The 21,988-nt window shown below is 42.1% G+C and overlaps 1 protein-coding gene across 2 annotated transcripts; it reads left to right on the top strand.

The window, feature by feature from the left end:
• Window positions 1–72: 72 nt before the first annotated feature.
• On the top strand, window positions 73–21,914 carry HARS1 (histidyl-tRNA synthetase 1). Of its 2 annotated transcripts, XM_058542158.1 has the most exons (13): window positions 75–210; window positions 493–582; window positions 5,554–5,673; window positions 15,980–16,075; window positions 16,757–16,882; window positions 17,541–17,648; window positions 17,799–17,897; window positions 18,131–18,224; window positions 18,432–18,559; window positions 18,653–18,895; window positions 20,695–20,811; window positions 21,012–21,158; window positions 21,491–21,914. In XM_058542158.1, exons 1-13 carry the CDS (start codon window positions 121–123, stop codon window positions 21,560–21,562), a joined length of 1,530 nt encoding a protein of 509 aa, XP_058398141.1. In that variant the 5' UTR covers window positions 75–120; the 3' UTR covers window positions 21,563–21,914. The 2 variants fall into 2 exon arrangements, with proteins under 2 accessions (XP_058398149.1, XP_058398141.1); XM_058542166.1 differs by lacking the exon at window positions 5,554–5,673 and having other exon boundaries at window positions 73–210.
• The last annotated feature ends 74 nt before the right edge of the window (window positions 21,915–21,988 follow it).

The raw sequence follows: 21,988 nt of genomic DNA, 5'->3' as shown, positions 1-21,988 counted from the left end.
TGCACGGCGAAGGCTCTCTAGGCGTGCAGGCCAGTGACTCGATAGCCGGAAGTCATCCGAACTGAGGCTGCGGTCTGCACAGCCGGTCTAGACAACGGTCAGCTCAAGGTGGCAGCTGGTATGGCGGGGCGTGCGGCGCTGGAGGAGTTGGTGCGACTTCAGGGAGAGCGCGTGCGGGGCCTTAAGCAGCAGAAGGCCAACGCCGAGCAGGTGCGACCCAGGCGGCAGGGGAGGGGCCAAAGGAAGGCCAGGGAGGACGTAGAGCTGGAGTGGTCTGCGCAGAGGACAGGGATGTGGGGGAAGGGACCGGGCTGGTAGGGAGGAGGACGGCTGAGTGGGTAGGTAGCCAGGGTAGGACTCGAGAAAAGCAAAGATAGGCCTGGGGAGAGAGATCTGCTCCAGATCCTGATCAGGGAGAGGTACTGAATGAATGGCGGAGGAGGGAAGGGAGTAGCAGACGTGATAGCCCAGCGCCTACTTTTCCCTCCACAGATCGAGGAGGAGGTGGCAAAACTACTGAAACTGAAGGCACAGCTGGGCCCCGATGAAGGGAAACAGAAGTTTGTGCTCAAAACCCCCAAGGTAAATATCATTCCTTTAGGGAGCCTCTGAGAAGGTCCCTAATTCCGCTCACAAGGGCACATATGCCTGCTTTCCTGAACCAGGCCATTGAGGAAGATCTGAAATGCTGCAGAGAAAACACTAGTTGCTCTGGGCGCTGGGCCGGACTGAACTCTACCTGAGTCATTGTGGGATGGCAAAGTGATGGCAGAAACTAGGCCAGCTGGGTGCTTAGGGGAGTCGGCCTGCTACTGCTACTCCTTCTTTGATTCACTTAATATTTATTGAGTGCTTACTATGTGCCTAGCGCTGTACAAAGCAGTGAGTATACCATGGTGAACAATATGGCCTGCCCTTGTGGAGCTTACATTCTACTGAAGGAAACAGATGTAGGACAAATAATCCCACACATGGATATGTAGTTACAAATTGTTATAAGTGATATAAAGAAATAACAAGGGTGTTTTGAGAAAAATAAGGGAGAACTGGGGAGTCTGAGAAAGCCTCACTGAAGAAGTAATATACTGACTGACCTAACAGATGAATGGGATGTAGGCAGGGGAAGAGCATGAGGAAGATAGGTCCAGATAGAGTGTGGAAACCCTGAAATGGAAAGAACCTTGGTAGTTTCCAGGAACTAGAAAAAGACCTGTATGACTAGAACCAAATAGGGAGAGTAGAGTGGAATGAGGTTGGAGATTCCTAGCTCAGAATCCAGGATTTCGGTTCAGATGCCACATTGTGTAAGTTCTATAAACAGAACTATTTACCCCTTCATCTGGGTTCCCTTGGCACTTCATATATGTATCTAGTATTGCATTTATTGCTGGCTTTTAGTTAGTCACGTGGTTTATTTACCCTGAGAGACTGAGGCTAGGTTCCTGGAATTAAATAGGTATTCAATGAATGTATGTGAAATTGAATTCCAAAGGAGAGGGGAGATGATCTGTCTTCTGTGGGTTGAGGTGTCACCTTTTAAGGTTAACTTTTTGGGCTTCTAAATTCATTGAGCTATTCCTTTTTACACACAACTCATTTCAAAGATTAAAGAGACAGTGTAAAATCCCAAAGCAGTGATCATCAATAGTTATTCAAAGTATTAGGTGAAAAGATTAATGGGAAATTTATGATAGATCAGGCTGGCCTCACCTAAACCCAATGATCAATCTTTTTTTTTTTTTTTTTTGGAGGAAGATCAGCCCTGAGCTAACATCCGATGCCAATCCTCCTCTTTTTGCCGAGGATGATTGGCCCCTGGGCTAACATCCGTGCCCATCTTCCTCTACTTTATATGGGATGCTGCCACAGCATGGCTTGACAAGCAGTGTGTCGGTGAGCGCCTGGGATCCGGGCCTGCGAACCCCCGGGCCGCCAAAGCAGAGTGCAAGCACTTAACCACTGCACCACCAGGCCGGCCCCAACCAATGATCAATCTTAACGTCTCTTAAAGTAGGACAACCAGACATTATGTTCTTTCTGATGGGATGCAATAAGTAGTACATAGCACCACCTATGAAGTATTCTTGCCAAGAAAAATTGAACCTGAATCTAATCAGGTCTTCAGACCTGACTACCAGTTTACTGGACATATGGGAGATGGGGATACATATTAAATGATACATTGAATATATTGTTAACCAAATTGAGAATGTGAAAAATTCTTTAGGACAAACGACTCAGTTTCCTCAAGAAATAAATGACGTTTTTAAAAAAGGAAAGGAAACTGTTGTAGATTAAATAGACATGAGACATATCAACCAAATACAATACAGGGATTTCATTTAGAATCTAATTCAAACAAGCCAACTATTAAAAAATATTATTGAGGCAGTTGGGGAAAATTAAAAATGGCTTGGGCATTAGATAATATTGAAGGGTTGCTGTTAGTTTTGTTGTTGTAATAAAGGTATTATAGTGTTTTGGGGTTTTTTAAACTTTATGTTTTAGAGAATCATACTGAAATATTTATGAATGAAATGATATGATGCCTGGGATTTACTTTAAAATACTTCAGAAAAAAAATGTTGGGGCTTAGATGTTGATTTTTGTTGAAGCTGGGTAATAGATACATGGTGGTTTATTGCCCTATTTATAATGTGTCTTTGAAATTTTCCATAATATAATGTTGAAAGAAAATGAGATTATACTAGAGAGTTAATATCCACTGTAGTTTGTTGAAACACATTTCTTGACATGTGACTTATATTAACAACAAAAAACTCAATATCATGGGGACAGGACTCTTTCAAGGGGTCTTCATGGTCAAAATTATTTTCAGGGGCCGGCTGGGTTGGCATAGCGGTTAAGTCTGCACTCTCCGCTTCAGCAGACCAGGGTTCGCAGGTTCGGATCCCGGGCATGGACTGACGCACTGCTTATGGAGCCATGCTGTGTTGGCATCCCATATAAAGTAGAGGAAGATGGGCACGGGTGTTAGCCCACGGCCAGTCTTCCTCAGCAAAAAGAGGATTGGCAATGGATGTTAGCTCAGGGCTAATCTTCCTCACAAAAAAAAAAAAATTTTTTCATAATAATAGTAAAATGTTATTTGCCTTTTTCATTTCATTTGCAGTGAAGGTGCACAAGCCCTGGTGAGTAGAACTGCTGGTGTCTTAGCACAAATCAAGACAGTGGCACTATACTGTACTAATAGCCATTATGTTCTTTACTTTCATGTACTCGCAGTAAAAAAAAATCAGTTTCACTTCAGAATGTCCTTGATAAAACAGTAAAAATTATTAATTTTATTGAAGCTCAACCCTTGAGTACACTCTTCTTTTAATATTCTGTGTGACAAAATGGGAAGTACACGTAAAGTACTTCTGCTGAATTCCAAAGGAGGAAAAATGCTTGTGCCATTATGTGAGTTGTAAGCTGAACTAGCTACTTTGTTCACAGAACACCTTTTCTTCTTTGAAAGAAAAACTAAAAGATAAACTATTATTTTAAAGATTTGAGTATTTGGCAGAGATTTGCACAAAAATGAACCAAGTGAGCCTTGTCACCTCAAGGAAAACATCTAAGAGTATTTGTTGCCAGTGATAAAATTAAAGCGTTCAAGTGAAAGTTAGAATTTTAGAAAATTTGTATCTTCCACTATGAGTTTGACAGCTTCCCAATACTTAAAGAATTTCCTGATGAGATCTGTGGTGATATTAACAGATATGGTTTTCTGATACTAGTATAATGAAGTGTATCAACATTTGGAAGATGTGTATAACTGTTATCAATGAACCAATATTTTCCAAATGACCAATATATGATGTTATAAAATCATGCATGGGGGGCCGGCCCGGTGGCACAAGCAGTCAAGAGCGCACGCTCTGCTGCGGCGGCCTGGGGTTCGCCGGTTCCGACCCCAGGCGCACCGACGCCCCGCTTGTCAAGCCATGCTGTGGCGGCGTCCCATATAAAGTAGAGGAAGATGGGCACAGATGTTAGCCCAGGGCCAGTCTTCCTCAGCAAAAAAGAGGAAGATTGGCAACAGATGTTAGCTCAGGGCCCATCTTCCTCACAGGAAAAAAAAAAAATCATGCATGGGTAAAAGATCCATTCAAAGTACAAGGTAGAGTAATAGATATTTTTTAAGTTGTGGTAAAATATACATAACATAAAATTTTCTATTTTAACCATTTTTAGGTGTACAGTTCAGTGGCATTAAGTACATTCACATTGTTGTGCAACCATCACCACTATTCATCCCCAGAACTTTTTCATCGTACCAAATTGAAATTCTGTACTCATTAAACAGTAATCCTCACTCCACCCTCCCTCCAGCCTCTGGTAACCATTGTTCTATTTTCTGCCTCTAGGAATTCTGGGTACCTTATATAAATAATGGATTTTAATGTAACAGTATGAAAAGTTCATTGATGTAGTTTCAGATTCCACATTGCAACCAATCTTTAAGAAACTACCACTTGTTGGATTCTGGTATAGTTTAAGAAGAATATCTACAGTTAGCTGAAAATTTTATTAAAATATTCCTCCTTTTACAATTACCTATCTGTGTAAGGCTAGATTTTCTTTGTATACTCAACCAGAACAACATATCACAACAGAATTGAATGCAAAAGGCATATATAGAATCCAGCTGTCTTCTATTAAGCCAGACATTAAATATTTGCAAAAATGTAAACCAATGCCACTCTTCTCACCAAATTTTTTTGTTTTGGAAAGTAGTTACATTTTCCTAAAATATTGTTTATGTTAACGGAATGGATTTACTATTTGTTAAATATGTTAATAGACATTTTTAAATGTTTGCAGTTTTAATTTCTAATACGATAAATATTGATAGGTATAATACACTTTGGGGTCCTTAATAAATAGTAAGAATGTAAAGAGGTGCTGAGACCAAAAACTTGGGAGTAGGGTGTAAAAGCCCAGAGTAGAAGCTCTGACCTGGAAGAACAGAGTTCTAGTCTTTATTGCCACGAACCTGCTGAGTGACCTTAAGTAATGACTTAACTTTTCAACATCCTGTAATTCATCTATAAAATGTATCTGCCCAGGCCATGTCATAGGGCTATCAGCAACAAATTAGAGAACAAATAGTATTCATTAGGATTTTTTTTTAAGGTATGTTGGGAGAGAATGTTACTTGTAAAATTTGGAATTCAACTAGTTAAGCCAGTTTGAGTTGGTTCTGTGCCTGTCATCAAGTAGGTGTTTTCTATTAGGCAGGGAAATGTTCTACTATCCCGGAAAAACAGTTTTTAGGAAAACTCAGAGAATAGAGTTCTAAGAATTCTAGAAAATAGAACCAAGCTAAAAAAGGAATGGAATTTAGAAGGTTGATAGCAAATGGGTGTGGTAATTAATAGGGAATTGTTTGTACTTGTTTTATAACTCAGTGGCCTGTAACAAAATCTGAGTTTGGGGCCAGATTTGCCTTTGTCACCATTGAGGTCATCCTTTTATATTTCTAGACCTTATTATTCTTTGTTTTTAAATCCCATCCCTGGTTCTTTGGCTGATTTTGACTCCAAGGGCACAAGAGACTACAGTCCCCGGCAGATGGCAGTTCGGGAGAAGGTGTTTGATGTAATAATCAGCTGCTTCAAGCGCCATGGTGCAGAAGTAATTGATACACCTGTGTTTGAACTAAAGGTGAGGGATGAGTGAGGAGAAATTGCATGGTGGGAGAGTGGGTATATGAACAACAAAGAGGATGACAAGAGTGAGGGCCCAAAGGTCTCTCTCCTCTTGTGAACAAACACCAGTATTTTCTCCAATGAGAAAGGGGGTGGGACTGACTGAGAGGGAGAGGCCTATTTTCTATTTACCTTGGTTGTGGCCAGTGGCTTCCAAAAGAGAACCTTCTTAGGAATGGAAGTTGTTATGGCTCCCATCTACATTGAATTCCATGGCACCTGTACTTGAGATGTTTTCTAGATATATGCAAACCATACATATAAATATAAATACGCAACCAGTCGCCTATTGATGGACCCTGAGATTATTTCTTGTTCTTTGATATTAAAAAACCAGATTACATCACTCCTTGCTTAAAACCCAGTGACTCACATCACATTCCTAATAAAATCCAAACACTTTACCCAGGCTTACAAGGCCCTACATGATCTGGCCACTGCCTGCCCACCTTTCCCACCTCATCTCATGCTATTCTTCCCTTCACCCACTATGCTACTCAGGCTCTTTCAAGTCCTGGAATATACTAAATGTTTTTCTGTCTCAGGGCCTTTGTTCTTGCTCTTTCCTCTTCCTGAACTCCTTTTCCCCCTAGCTCTTTGCATGATTTTAATTTCAGATTAGAGATTGCAGATTTTAATTTCGGATCTTAGCTAAAATGCCATTCTTCAAATAATTGTCTGCAACTACCTTGTCTAAAGTAGCCCTTGTCTCTCTATTACATCAACCTGCTTTATTTCCTTTAGAGCGGCTATCACTATCTGAAATTATGTTAATTTGTTTCCTTGCATTAGTGTATGCCTGTCTCTTCTCATTAGTATAGAAGATCCATGAGGGCATGGACTGCCTTTGTCTTGTTCACTGATCTATACTCAGTGCTTAGAACAATATCTGGTACTGGTGGGCATTTATCTATAGGGTAAATTTGTAAAAATGGACTGCTGGGTCAAAAGGTTGTACTCATTTATATTTTTACCAACTGTGTTAGTTTGCTAGGGCTGCCGTAACAAAGTACCATAGACTGGATGCCTTAAACAATAGAAATGTCTTGTCTGGAGGCTGGAAGTCTGAGATAAGGTGTCAGCAGGGTTGGATCCTTCTGAGGGCCATGAGGGGGATCTCTTCCAGACCTCTCTCCCTGGCTTGTAGGCGGTGTCTTTTCCCTGTTTCTTCACATCATCTTCCTTCTGTCTGTTTCCAAATTTCCTCTTTTTATAAGGACACCAGTTATATTGGATTAGGGCCTACCCTAATGACCTCATTTTAGCTTAATTACCTCTTTAAAGGCCCCATCTCAGGGCCACCCAGTGGCGTAGTGGTTAAGTTCACCCCCTCCACTTCAGTGGCCCGGGGTTTGCAGGTTCAGGTCCCGGGCGTGGCCAACCCACCACTTGTCAAGCTATGCTGTGGCAGTGTCCCACATAAAGTGGAGGAAGATGGGCACGGATGTTAGCCCAGGGCCAATCTTCCTCAGCAAAAAGAGGATTGGCAACAGATGTTAGCTCAGGGCTAGTTTTCCTCACATACAAAAAAATAATCAATAAATAATTTTTTTTAAAAAAGGCTCTATCTCCAAATACTGTCATATTCTGCGGTTGCTGGGGGCAGGACTTCAATATATGAATTTTGAGGGGGACACACTTCAGCCCATAACACCCGCCATTGTATGAGTGTTTTTGATTCTACACCCTGGGAATTTTTAGGCTTTTTAAACTTTGCCAATCTGATACGTGAAATATGTTATCACCTTATTGAAGACATTACAGGCCAAGCAAGGATTGCTATCTCAGTTTTGGCTTTTGACATTGTTCAAATCTCAGGCTTCTTAAAAACTTTTATATTTGTTCTAATAACCCCCTCCTAGGAGTTTATCCTCAAAAAAAATATTTAAAAGAAAAAACTATGGGGCCGGCCCCCTGGCTTAGCAGTTAAGTGTGCGCGCTCCGCTGCTGGTGGCCCGGGTTCGGATCCCGGTCGCGCACTGACGAACCACTTCTCTGGCCATGCTGAGGCTGCGTCCCGCATACAGCAACTAGAAGGATGTGCAGCTATGACATACAACTATCTGCTGGGGCTTTGGGGGAAAATATAAATAAATAAAACTTTAAAAAAAAAAAAGAAAAAACTATGTACCTAAATATACTTACTGAAATGTTATGGAACATTTTTTTTTCCTATACACTATCTTTTGTGTTTGTTTGTTTGTTGCAATAACATTGGTTTATAACATTGTATGAATTTCAGGTGTACATCATTATACTTCTATTTCTGCATGGATTACATCATGTTCTCATGTTCACCACCGAAATACTACTTACAATCCATCACCACACACGTGTCTAATTATCCCTTTCACCCTCCTCCCTTCCCTCTTCCCCTCTGGTAACCACCAGTCCAATCTCTGTCTCTATGTGTTTGTTTATTGTTGTTATTATCTACTACTTAATGAGTGAGACCATACGGTATTTGACCTTCTCCTTCTGACTTATTTCACTTTGCATAATACCCTCAGTGTCCCTCCATGTTGTCACAGATGGCTGAGTAGTATTCCATTGTGTATATATACCACATCATCTTTATCCATTCGTCCCTTGATGGGCACTGAGGTTGCTTCTAAGTCTTGGCTATTGTGAATAACGCTGCAGTGAACACAGGGCTGCATGTCTCTTTACTCATTGGTGTTTTCACATTCTTGAGATAAATACTCAACAGTGGAATAGCTGGATCGTATGGTAGTTTCATCCTTAATTTTTTGAGGAATCTCCATGCTGTTTTCCATAGTGGCTGCACTGGTTTGCACTCCCACCAGCAGTGTATGAGTTCCCTTCTCTCCACACCCTCTCCAACACTTGTTGTTTCCTGTCTTGTTAATCATAGCCATTCTGACGGGCGTGAGGTGATATCTCATTGTAGTTTTGATTTGCATTTCGCTGATAGTTAGTGATTTTGAACATCTTTTCATGTGTCTGTTGGCCATCTGTATATCTTCTTTGGAGAAATGTCTGTTCAGGTCTTTTGCCCATTTTTTAATTGGGTTGTTAGTTTTTTTGTTGTTGAGATGCATGAGTTCTTTATATATTTTGGAGATTAAGCCCTTATCAGATGTATGGTTTGCAAATATCTTCTCCCAATTGTTAGGTTGTCTTTTCGTTTTGTTGATGGTTTCCTTTGCTGTGCAGAAGCTTTTTAGTTTGATGTAGTCCCATTTGTTTATTTTTTCTATTGTTTCTCTTGCCTGGTCAGACATGGTGCTTGAAAATATGTTGCTAAGAGTGATGTCGAAGAGTGTACTGGCTATGTTTTCTTCTAGAAGTTCATGGTTTCAGGTCTTACATTCAAGTCTTTAATCCATTTTGAGTTAATTTTTGTGTATGGTGTAAGGTAATGGTATAGTTTCATTTTTTTACATGTGGCTGTCCAGTTTTCCCAGCACCATTTGTTGAAGAGACTTTCCTTTCTCCATTGTATGTTCTTGGCTCCTTTATCGAAGATTAGCTTCCCATAGATGTGTGGGTTTATTTCTGGGCTTTCGATTCTATTCCATTAATCTGTGTGTCTGTTTTTGTGCCAATACCATGCTGTTTTGGTTACTATAGCTTTGTAGTATATTTTGAAATCAAGGAGTCTGATACCTCTGGCTTTGTTCTTTTTGCTCAGGATTCCTTTAGCTGTTTGGGGTCTTTTGTTGTTCCATATAAATTTTAGGATTCTTTGTTCTATTTCTGTGAAAAATATTGTTGGAACTTTGATAGAGATTGCATTGAGTCTATAGATTGCTTTAGGAAGTATGGACATCTTAACTACGTTAATTCTTCCAATCCAAGTGCATGGAATATCTTTCCATTTCTTTGTGTCCCCTTCAATTTCTTGCAGCCATGTTTTATAGTTTTCAGTGTACAGATCTTTACCTCTTTGGTTAAATTTATTCCTAGGTATTTTATTCTTTTTGTTGCAGTTGTAAATGGGATTGTATTCTTAATTTCTCTTTCTGCTACTTCGTTGTTAGTGTATAGAAATGCAACTGATTTTTGTATGTTGATTTTGTATGCTGAAACTTTACCGTATTCATTTATTACTTCTAAAAGTTTTTTGGTGGATTCTTTAGGGTTTTCTCTATATAAAATCATGTCATCTGCAAATAGTGACAGTTTCACTTCTTCCTTTCCAATTTGGATCCCTTTTATTTCTTTTTCTTGCCTGATTGTTCTGGCAATACTATGTTAAATAGGAGTGGTGAGAGTGGGCATCCTTGTCTGGTTCCTGTTCTTAGAGGAATAGCTTTCAGTTTTTCACCATTGAGGATGATATTAGCTGTGGGTTTGTCATATATGGCCTTTATTATGTTGAGGTACTTTCCTTCTATACCCATTTTATTCAGAGTTTTTTATCATAAATGGATGCTGTATCTTGTCAAATGCTTTCTCTGCATCTATTGAGATGATCATGTGATTTTTATTCTTCATTTTATTAATGTGGTGTATCACATTGATTGATTTGCGAATGTTGAACCATCCTTGCATCCCTGGAATAAATCCCACCTGATCATGGTGTATAATCTTTTTAACGTATTGTTGTATGCAATTTGCTAGTATTTTGTTGAGGATTTTTGCATTGATGTTCATCAGTGATATTGGCCTGTAGTTTTCTTTTTTTGTGTTGTCCTTGTCTGGTTTTGGTATCAGGGTAATGTCGGCTTCGTAGAATGAGTTAGGGAGCTTCCCACCCTCCTCAATTTTTTGGAAGAGTTTGAGAAGGATAGGTATTAAGTCTTCTTTGAATGTTTGGTAGAATTCACCAGGGAAGCCGTCTGGTCATGGACTTTTATTTTGGGGGAGGGGGTTTGATTACTGTTTCCATCTCCTTACTGGTGATTTTTCTATTCAAATTCTCTATTTCTTCTTGATCCAGTTTTGGAAGGTTGTATGATTCTAAGAATTTATCCTTTTCTTCCAGATTGTTCAATTTGTTGGCATATAGCTTTTCATAGTATTCTCTTAAAATCTTTTGTATTTCTGAGGTGTCTGTTGTAATTTCTCCTCTTTCATTTCTGATTTTACTTATTTGAGCCTTCTCTCTTTTTTTCTTGGTGAGTCTAGCTAAAGGTTTGTCAATTTTATTTATCTTTTCAAAGAACCAGCTCTTGGTTTTATTAATTTTTTCTATTGTTTTTTTTAGTCTCTATTTCATTTATTTCTGCTCTGCTTTTTATTATTTCCCTTCTTATACTGATTTTGGGCTTTTTTTGTTCTTTTCTATTGTTGTCTGTTAATAATTGCTTTATATATTTAGGTGCTCCTACATTGGGTGTGTAGATATTTACAAGTGTTATATCCTCTTGTTGGATTGTTCCCTTGATCATTATGTAGTGCCCTTGTCTCTTGTTACAGTTTTTGTTTTAAAGTCTATTTTGTCTGATATGAGTATTGCTACCCCAGCTTTCTTTTCATTGCCATTTGCCATCCCTTCACTTTGAGTTTGTAAGTGTCTTTAGGTCTGAAGTGTGTCTCTTGTATGCAGCATATATATGGGTTTTGTTTTTTTGTCCAATCAGCCACCCTATGCCTTTTAATTGGAGCATTTAGTCCATTGACATTTAAAGTAGCTATTGATAACTATGTACTTACTGCCATTTTTTAACTTTTTTTTCTTGGTGTTTTAGTAGTTCTTCTCTGTTCCTTTATTCTTTGCTTGCTCTCTTCCCTTGTGGTTTGATGACTTTCTTCAGTATTATGTTTGGGTTCCTTTCTCTTAGTTTTTTGTGTATTTATTATAGGTTTCTGTTTTGTGATTACCAGAGGGTTCATTTACGGTTACCTACGTATATAGCAATCTATATTAAGTTGATGGTCTCTTTAGTTTGACCTCTGTCTGAAAGCTCTACTCTGACTCCCCTCCTCCCACATTTTATGTTTTTGATATCATATCTAACCTCTTTTTTGTGCATTTGTATCCATTACCTTCTTATCATGGAAATAGATCATTTTTCCTATTCATGGTCTTCTCTTTTCCCCTTAAATAAGTCCCTTTAGCATTTCTTGTAGTACTGGTTTCTTGGTGACAAACTCCTTTAATTTTTGCTTGTCTGGGAAACTTTTTATCTCTCCTTCCATTTTGAATGATAACCTTGCCAGGTAGAGTATTTGGGGCTGTAGGTTTTTTCCTTTTAGCACTTGAAATATATCGTGCCACTCTCGTCTAGCCTGTAAGATTTCTGCTGAGAAGTCAGCTGACAGCCTTATGGGGTTTCCTTTGCATGTAACTTGTCTTTCTCTTGTGGCTTTTAGGATTCTCTCTCTATCTTTAATTCTGGACATTTTAATTATGATGTGTCTTGATGTGGGTCTCTTTGGGTTTATCTTATTTGGTGCCCTCTGTGCTTCCTGTACCTGGATGTCTGTTTCCTTCCTTAGGTTAGGGAAGTTTTCAGCTATTATTTCTTCAAATAGATTCTCTGCCCCTTTGTCTCCCTCTTTTCCTTCTGGGACACCTATAACACGGATGTTTGTGCGCTTGATGTTGTCCCAGAGGTCTCTTAGACTGTGCTCACTCTTTTTTTTTTTTTAATTTTTTGTTTATTGCGGTAACATTGGTTTATAACATTGTAAAAATTTCAGGTGTACATCATTGTACTTCTATTTCTGCATGGACTACCTCATGTTCACCACCAAAATGCTAATTACAACCCATCACCACACATATGTACCAACTTATCCCTTTCACCCTCCTCCCTCCCCCATTCCCCTCTGGTAACCACCAATCCAATCTGTGTCCCTATGTGTTTGTTTATTGTTGTTATTATCTACTACTTAATGAAGGAAATCATACGGTATTTGACCTTCTCCCTCTGACTTATTTCACTTTGCATTATACCCTCAACGTCCATCCATGTTGTCACAAATGGCTGGATTTCATCATTTCTTATGGCTGAGTAGTATTCCATTGTGTATATATACCACATCTTCTTTATCCATTCGTCCCTTGATGGGCACTTAGGTTGCTTCCAAGTCTTGGCTATTGTGAACAACGCTGCAATGAACACAGGGGTGCATGTACCTTTACAAATTGGTGTTTTCAAGTTCTTTGGATAAATACCCAGCAGTGGGATAGCTGGATCATATGGTAGTTCTATCCTTGATTTTTTGAGGAATCTCCATACTGTTTTCCATAGTGGCTGCACCAGTTTGCACTCCCACCAGCAGTGTATGAGAGTTCCCTTTTCTCCACATCCTCTCCAACACATATTGTTTCCTGTCTTGTTAATTATAGCCATTCTGACAGGCGTGAGGTGATATCTCATTGTAGTTTTGATTTGCATTTCGCTGATAGTTAGTGATTTTGAACATCTTTTCATGTGTCTGTTGGCCATCTGTATATCTTCTTTGGAGAAATGTCTGTTCAGGTCTTTTGCCCATTTTTTAATTGGGTTGGTAGTTTTTTTGTTGTTGAGATGCATGAGTTCTTTATATATTTTGGAGATTAAGCCCTTATCAGATGTGTGGTTTGCAAATATCTTCTCCCAATTGTTAGGTTGTCTTTTCGTTTTGTTGATGGTTTCCTTTGCTGTGCAGAAGCTTTTTAGTTTGATGTGGTCCCATTTGTTTATTTTTTCTGTTGTTTCTCTTGCCCGGTCAGATGTGGTGTTTGCAAAGATGTTGCTAAGACCGATGTGGAAGAGCGTACTGCCTATGTTTTCTTCTAGAAGTTTCATAGTTTCAGGTCTTACATTCAAGTCTTTAATCCATTTGGAGCTAATTTTTGTGCATGGTGTAAGGTAAGGGTCTACTTTCATTTTTTTGCATGTGGCTATCCAGTTTTCCCAACACCATTTGTTGAAGAGACTTTCTTTTCCCCATTGTATGTTTTTGGCTCCTTTGTCAAAGATTAGCTGTCCATAGATGTGTGGGTTTATTTCTGGGCTTTCGATTCTATTCCATTGATCTGTGTGTCTGTTTTTGTGCCAGTACCATGCTGTTTTGGTTACTATAGCTTTGTAGTATATTTTGAAATCAGGGAGTGTGATACCTCCAGCTTTGTTCTTTTTTCTCAGGATTCCTTTAGCTATTTGGGGTCTTTTGTTGTTCCATATAAATTTTAGGATTCTTTGTTCTATTTCTGTGAAAAATGTTGTTGGAACTTTGATAGGGATTGCATTGAATCTATAGATGGCTTTAGGAAGTATGGACATCTTAACTATGTTAATTCTTCCAATCCAAGAGCACGGAATATCTTTCCATTTCTTTGTGTCTTCTTCAGTTTCTTTCAGAAATGTTTTATAGTTTTCGGTGTACAGATCTTTCACCTCTTTGGTTAAGTTTATTCCTAGGTATTTTATTCTTTGTGTTGCAATTGTAAATGGGATGGTATTCTTAATTTCTCTTTCTGCTACTTCGTTGTTAGTGTACAGAAATGCAACTGATTTTTGTATGTTGATTTTGTATCCTGCAACTTTACCATATTCGTTTATTACTTCTAAAAGTTTTCTGGTGGATTCTTTAGGGTTTTCTATATATAAAATCATGTCATCTGCAAATAGTGACAGTTTCACTTCTTCCTTTCCAATTTGGATCCCTTTTATTTCTTTCTCTTGCCTGATTGCTCTGGCTAGGACTTCCAATACTATGTTAAATAGGAGTGGTGACAGTGGGCATCCTTGTCTGATTCCTGTTCTTAGAGGGATAGCTTTCAGTTTTTCACCATTGAGGATGATATTAGCTGTGGGTTTCTCATATATGGTCTTTATTATGTTGAGGTACTTTCCTTCTATACCCATTTTATTCAGAGTTTTTATCATAAATGGATGCTGTATCTTGTCAAATGCTTTCTCTGCATCTATTGAGATGATCATGTGATTTTTGTTCTTCATTTTATTAATGTGGTGTATTACGTTGATTGATTTGCGAATGTTAAACCATCCCTGCATACCTGGAATAAATCCCACTTGATCATGGTGTATAATCTTTTTAACATATTGTTGTATGCAATTTGCTAGTATTTTGTTGAGGATTTTCGCATCGATGTTCATCAGTGATATTGGCCTGTAATTTTCTTTTTTTTGTGTTGTCCTTGTCCTCACTCTTTTTAATTCTTTTTTCTTTTATCTGTTTAGCTTGGGTGATTTCTTCTAGTCTTTTGTCCAGCTCGCAGATCCATTCTTTTGTATCCTCTACTCTGCTTTTGAGTCCCTCTAATGAATTTTTCATTTCCAGTATTGTATTCTTCATTTCTGATTGGTTCTTTTTTATATCTTCCATTTCTTTGTTGACGTTCTCACTGAGTTCATCCATTCTTCTCCCCAGATCAGTAAGCATCCTTAACACTCTTTGTTTGAACTCTCTGTCAGGTAGGTTGCTCATTTCTGTTTCACTTAGTTCCTTTTCTGGGGTTTTGTCCTGTTCCCTTACTTGGAACGTATTCCTTTGCCTCCTCATTTTGCCTCTTTCCCTTTGCTTGTGTCTATGTATTAGGTAGGTCAGCTACATCTCCTGCTCTTGGAGAGGTGACCTTATATAAGTGATCCCTCATGAGGCCTGGCAGTGTGCTTCCCTCAGTTCCAAATGTTCCAGGAGTGACGCCTATGGGGGCTACGTGTGTCCTTCTGTTGTGGCGTGGTTGCTCTTCCCGTGGGTGCCCAGGGAGGCTGAGCTATGCCCCTGGCCAGCTGTTGTAACACTCAGCTGCTTGTAGTTGTTGTGGGTGGAACATTTTTTTTTTTAATTGGAATAACCTAAACATCTAACAGTGTAACACTAGGAAGGAAGGAAATACAGAGCTTCTCACTGAAATATTACGCAGCTTTAAAAAATAATACCTCAGCTCTGTCACAAAATGGAAATCTGATAAGCAGGAAACAAAATTTTTATTTCCTTTTGATTGTAATTGCATCAAATACATAAGCCTTGGGATAGAAAGCAGAGGAGATGTAGACAAGGTGAAATCAGTCATGTTAGAGTAGTGGGTTTTTGTTTTCAAAACTTCCTTTTAGGGGCCGGCCCCGTGGCTTAGCGGTTAAGTGCGCGCGCTCCGCTGCTGGCGGCCCGGGTTCGGATCCCGGGCTCACACTGACACACCGCTTCTCCGGCCATGCTGAGGCCGCGTCCCACATACAGCAACTAGAAGGATGTGCAGCTATGACATACAACTATCTACTGGGGCTTTGGGGGGAAATAAAATAAATAAATAAAATCTTAAAAAAAAAAAAAAAAACAACTTCCTTTTAAATTGTTATATTTCTCATTGTGACCACATTTCTTTATGTTTTCTCCAGGAAACATTGACTGGAAAGTATGGCGAAGACTCTAAGCTTATCTATGACCTGAAGGACCAGGGTGGGGAGCTGCTGTCCCTTCGCTATGACCTGACTGTATCTTTCTACACCGGGGCTCTTGACGCTTTGGATAGATTGGCCCTCACTGGGCTGGGACTATTTCTAGCCTTAGGTTTGGGGACAGCCAGACATAGGTGGGATCAAATACTATGCCTTTGGCGATCAGGGGAATTATTTCTCTAAACCAAGAGTAGGACTTTGGCTAAACAGAGCATAGCCGTAGAAGTCTTCTGAATCCTGAGTGAAACCTCAGCTTTATGTCAGGACCCAGTTCTAACATACCCTACCAACAATCCCCTGGCTCCAGAATACCTCTCCTCTGCCCTATCCAGTGGACACAGTTCTTCTTAATTGACCAACAGCATGTTGCCTTTATCTCCAAGCTATGTCAGAGAATCATCTGCTTAAAGATGCCACGTGGGGCCCTTTTTTTGCTTTCTGGCCAATCTGCCCTGCCCCCCCCCCCCCCGCCCCGGTCATGCTCAGCATAGCCCAGGGGAGATACTACCAAAGAGAAAGGAGCCTTAGTCATTTCTGAGACTTCAGCTGCCCCTTGTGGTAACAAAGTTGATTCTTTCCGATGTTCAGAAATGCTGTCCATCTCACGGGTGGTGGTTTTACCCACAGAGGAAGGGGTTAGACCCCAGCTTCTGTTCGTGATGATAATCAACTTCCAGATTGTGATGGGAGGGGCTTTCTCCTTAACTCTGTCATCAGGTTCCTTTTGCTCGATATTTGGCAATGAATAAACTGACCAACATTAAACGCTACCACATAGCCAAAGTATATCGGCGGGATAACCCAGCCATGACCCGTGGCCGGTATCGGGAATTCTACCAGTGTGTGAGTATGTGGGGCAGGGTGCTGGCCCTTCCTCAAGCCAGTAGAATCTGGCTTGGTTTCCTGAGCAAACTGCATGCCCCAGATAATGCTAACCCTTAGTTTTCTTTAGTATTTTCATATAGATTTCACAAAGGCCCTGTGGGGAGAACAGGGATTATTCTCCCCATTTTATATATGAGTAAACTTGAGACTCAGCAGGATGAAGAGATCATGGGGCTAAGAAAGGCAAAGTCAGGACTAGAACTGTTGGTCCAGTGCTCTTTATATTAAACCACAGTGATAGGACCACAGCAAAGGATGTGGATATTGGATTTAAGGTATCAAATCATCCAGACTGGTGGCAGAGCTTCTAAATGAACAGAGAAAATGACTAAGGACTAAAGCCGTATAGATCGCCCCCACAGTGGTAGGAGGAAATAAGGAAAAGTAGATGAGTGAGATAATAAAGGAATAGCCCAACAGATTGAAAGGAAACCAGGACTGGTAAGAGACCCAAGAATGCTGAGGTTTCCCTCTGGGCTGATGATCAGACAGAGAATGAAGAAGGTAGTCTGTGCATGAGTGCAAACAGGCCTTCCTAGAGTGAGAGCAGAGCTCCCAGGAGTCCCCCCTTAAGAAGGTTAAACCCCTGAGGACCTCTAGCTACCTCTCCTTGCAGGATTTTGACATTGCTGGGCAATTTGACCCCATGATCCCTGATGCGGAGTGCCTGAAGATAATGTGTGAGATCCTGAGTTCACTTCAGATAGGCGACTTCCTGGTTAAGGTCAGAGCTGAACAGGGCTGGGAGGGCAAAGTTGGGCCTGGCCTCTCACAGGAGAAGGTCCTGTGCAGAGGGAACAGTAGCCCAAGTGACCAAGTCTATCAAGGGTCACGTAAAGAGATTCTCTTCTCACTCGGTCTCGGGTCCCTGCAGGTGAATGATCGGCGCATCCTAGATGGGATGTTTGCCATCTGTGGTGTTCCTGATAGCAAGTTTCGCACCATCTGCTCCTCAGTGGACAAGCTGGACAAGGTAACCACCCAAACACTTGACTCTCCTTTTCCCGGATCCCACCCTGCCTTGAGAAATGGAAAACAACATTAGGAGAGGAAGGTGCCTGCCTCTATGCCCACCAGAGGAAGATTAGCCCCAAGATGTAGGTTGAAGGGAGCTTCTGCTCTAAGACTGCTCCCTGAGGAGGGCCCACATTGGCTCTGCAGTGGGCAAGGTGCCCAGGGGTCCCTGACTAGTATCTGTCTGCCCAGGCGTCCTGGGAGGAAGTAAAGAATGAGATGGTGGGAGAGAAGGGCCTCGCACCCGAGGTGGCCAACCGCATTGGGGACTATGTCCAGCAGCATGGTAAGGAACAAACCCTGCCTCCCCAGCAGCTATCCCACTGCCCTCAAGCCGAAAGCCAAACTCTTCTGTGTGTGTGGGGGGGGGGGAGGTGTATGCGTGTGTGTGTGTATGTGCACGCACATATATTTGTGCAGTCCAGGCAAAAAGATAGAGCTCCTGCCTTTTTCTTCTTGTCACTCAGTCTGGCTCACAAATCTGTCTCCCCAGGTGGGGTATCCCTGGTGGAACAGCTGCTCCAAGATCCTAAACTGTCCCAAAACAAGCAAGCCTTGGAGGGTCTGGGAGACCTGAAGCTGCTGTTTGAGTACCTGATGCTGTTTGGCATTGCTGACAAGGTGAGCCAGGTTGGGGCTGGGAGCCTTCGCTGAGTTCTGGGGCTTCAGGTCCTTGATCCGCATCTGGTACTGATCGTGTTCTTGTCTCCACAGATATCCTTCGACCTGAGCCTTGCTCGAGGGCTGGACTACTATACTGGGGTGATCTATGAGGCGGTGCTGCTACAGACCCCAGCCCAGGCAGGGGAAGAGCCCCTGGGTGTGGGCAGTGTGGCTGCTGGAGGGCGCTATGATGGGCTGGTGGGCATGTTTGACCCCAAAGGGCGCAAGGTGCCTTGTGTGGGGCTTAGCATTGGAGTGGAGCGGATCTTCTCTATCGTGGAGCAGAGGCTGGAGGTAAGTGGGTAGAAGACAGTCTGGGCAGGTAATAGCACCTGAGCTATCTTCTTTGACCTCCAAGGGGGCAAGTGGTGCTGCTTTGGGCTAGGAGCATCTTTGCAGAGAAATGGAGAAAAGATGGTCACTGTCCTTCACAGACTCCCAGCTTTATGGATCTTTGATCATTCTTTTCTCACAGAATCCTTTGCTCTGGTTCCCTACTTCCCTCAGAGCTATCAGGAATCTAGGCTGGTATATCCAACGACCTAGTTCTTCTTCATGATACAGAATACTTAATATTTTACTACTCTGTGCCAGGCACTGTGCTTAGTGCTTTTCATGCATTATCTAATAAAATTCTTAAACAGCCCTCTGAGAGAGTAGCTACTTTTATTATTTACATTTTCAGACAAGAGAACTGAAGCATTATAGATCAAATAATTTGCCCAAGGGTATGTAAGTGGCAGAGTCAGAATTTGAATCCAGGCAGTTTAACTCCAAAGTCTTGCTCCTTACCACTCTGTGATACTGTCTCTAAGTAGGAAGCATGTGTCTGAGGCTCTGGGATCTCTCAGATGGCTGTCCTGACTCTCTAGCACCTAGAGTAACACCAGGGAAGCCCGTCATGGCCTCAAGCCCTCCTCTGTTGCTGCTTCTCTTTTTTTTTTTTTTTGTGAGGAAGATCGGCCCTGAGCTAACATCTGCCAGTCCTCTTCTTGCTGAGGAAGACTGCCCGTGGGCTAACATCCATGCCCATCTTCCTCCACTTTATATGGGACGCCGCCACAGCATGGTTTGACAAGCGGTGCGTCGGTGCGTGCCCGGGATCCGAACCGGCGAACCCCAGGCCGCCACAGCGGAGCACGTGCACTTAACCGCTTGCGCCACTGGGCTGGCCCCATGTTGCTGCTTCTCTTAACTGGCTGGTTGCATTTCATGCCCTGGGGAGTGCTCTGGCAGTAACCTTCCCACTGCTCCCATCCTTTTCTCTAGAGTGGAAACCACCCATGTTTCCCATTCTGGGCACTATTCCAGTAGGCATCTTATGTTGTAAGAACGACAAAAATAGTTTTCCAGAAAAAGACAAGGGCAGCAGTAGCATTCTCCCTCCCCTCTTATCCACACACACCCTGGGTTGTGCCCTGTGGCTGAAATATAAAAGGCACAGTCTCTTGACTGGGCAGATAGTTAAGTGGGAACTAGAACTGCCAGGAGCAATTGGATTGCCTGGGAGGGCTCACAGTATCACTTCTGTACGAGTGTTCTTGTGGACCCTTAAGGAGATGAGCTTGAAGTCACTGTACATAAGCTACCTTTGTTCTGCCCTACATTATTTATTCTGACAAGTCATACAAGTCAGTTCATTTCTTATATCTTGTTTTTTTTTTTAATGTGTTATTATTTATTTATTTTGTGAGGAATATCAGCCCTGAGCTAACATCCATGGCAATCCTCCTCATTTTGCTGAAGAACACTGGCCCTGAGCTAACATCCATGCCCATCTTCCTCTAGTTTTTATGTGGGACGCTGCCACAGCATGGCCTGACAAGCAGTGCATCAGTGCGCGCCCTGGATCCGAACCCGGGCCGCCAGCAGTGGAGCACACGCACTTAACTGCTACGCCATGGGGCCCGCCCCTCATTTCTTGTATCTTCTAAGAGCTACTTTATGTCCAGTTGCTAGATGAGAAGCCCTGGTGGAGCTCGCTGAGTTGGGCCTGGTTTCTCAGAATCCTGACAAGAGTCTTCTCTGTTTGCTCCTCAAAGGTGTTGTAAAGGGTAGCCCAGCTCTCTGACTCTTATCTGTTCCTTCTCCAGGCATTGGAGGAGAAGGTACGGACCACAGAGACACAGGTGCTTGTGGCATCTGCACAGAAGAAGCTGCTGGAGGAGAGACTGAAGCTTATCTCAGAGCTGTGGGATGCCGGGATCAAGGTACAGGAGGCAAGCCCCTGGGTGGCAGCAAACTTGGGAGCACTGGGCACAGACTAAATAAAAGCTCATCCATAGTGACCCTGCCATTACTGTGACTTCTTGGGATGGAGCTAAGAGCAAGGTGCCAGCTTGGACCCCCAGGAGGTTGTCCCTGAGGACAGCAAAAGCCAGCCTTCATCTTCTGCCTTGGTCCCCTGCAGGCAGAGCTGCTCTACAAGAAGAACCCGAAGTTACTGAACCAGTTGCAGTACTGTGAGGAGTCAGGCATCCCACTAGTGGCCATCATTGGTGAGCAGGAGCTCAAAGACGGTGTCATCAAGCTCCGTTCCGTGGCCAGCAGGGAAGAGGTAAGTAGGCAAACAGGAAAGCTGAGGGACAGGGAACATATGCCATTTCAGCAGGCCAGTGCCCATTCAAGACCTGAGCAAAAGTCTGGCATTCATATTAGTACCCACTCATAAAAGACTTATGGGCTTAATCTTTGCTGTGGTCATGGAAGGGTAAGATCTCCATCCCCACATACACCCTGCATCTCTCGGGCTCCCCCAAGAAGCACTATCTACACTGAGGTGTTTGATTGAGTTCCTGTTCCCAGCTGATGACTAGAGGAAGGAGTGGGCACTCAGGGAGCAGTGGAGTGGAAGATGCTCATACCACCTTCTTCCCCCATTCTGGCCAGGTGGACATCCGAAGAGAAGACCTTGTGGAGGAAATCAAAAGGAGAACAAGCCAGCCCCTTTGTATCTGCTGAATTGAGCAAACTATGAGAGGAAAGTGGGACTGGCACTATTTAAGGCTGAGACAAAACTCTGCATATGTACTTCAACAGCTTTGCACATTTTTGTTCCAGCAGGAAGGCCTGAAGAATGGTCAGAACAGACTTTTTATTTTTATTATGATTATTTTACTGGTAATCACAGGCAAAAATGGCCAGGTAATACATCATTTTCCATAGGAGGCCCTGGGGGCTTAATCCAGTCTGTGCTCCTGGGCTACAGGAACAGGGCCAGAGATGGTCTTCCCCGCAGGTCTCTACACCAGATGGAGGGAATGCTCCCCGAAACCAGCCGCCAAAGGTCCAATAAAATGCCTCAACCACTGGAGCTTGCCTGTGTCGCTCTTGCCTAGCCCTGCCTTCCCTGTCAGAGCTTAGGCCTCCCATTCTGACCACCTTAGC

Source organism: Diceros bicornis, chromosome 1, assembly GCF_020826845.1.
Source record: "Diceros bicornis minor isolate mBicDic1 chromosome 1, mDicBic1.mat.cur, whole genome shotgun sequence".
Classification (NCBI taxonomy): Eukaryota; Metazoa; Chordata; class Mammalia; order Perissodactyla; family Rhinocerotidae; genus Diceros; species Diceros bicornis.
The sequence above is the reverse complement of the archived record's forward strand: the minus strand, read 5'-3'. Positions and strand labels throughout refer to the sequence as shown.

Coding starts and splice junctions, on each gene's coding strand:
- HARS1 (XM_058542158.1), top strand. CDS start 121: ATGGCGGGGCGTGCGGCGCTGGAGGAGTTGGTGCGACTTCAGGGAGAG. Junction 211..492: donor AGAAGGCCAACGCCGAGCAG/GTGCGACCCAGG, acceptor TTCCCTCCACAG/ATCGAGGAGGAGGTGGCAAA. Junction 18,225..18,431: donor GGACTATGTCCAGCAGCATG/GTAAGGAACAAA, acceptor CTGTCTCCCCAG/GTGGGGTATCCCTGGTGGAA.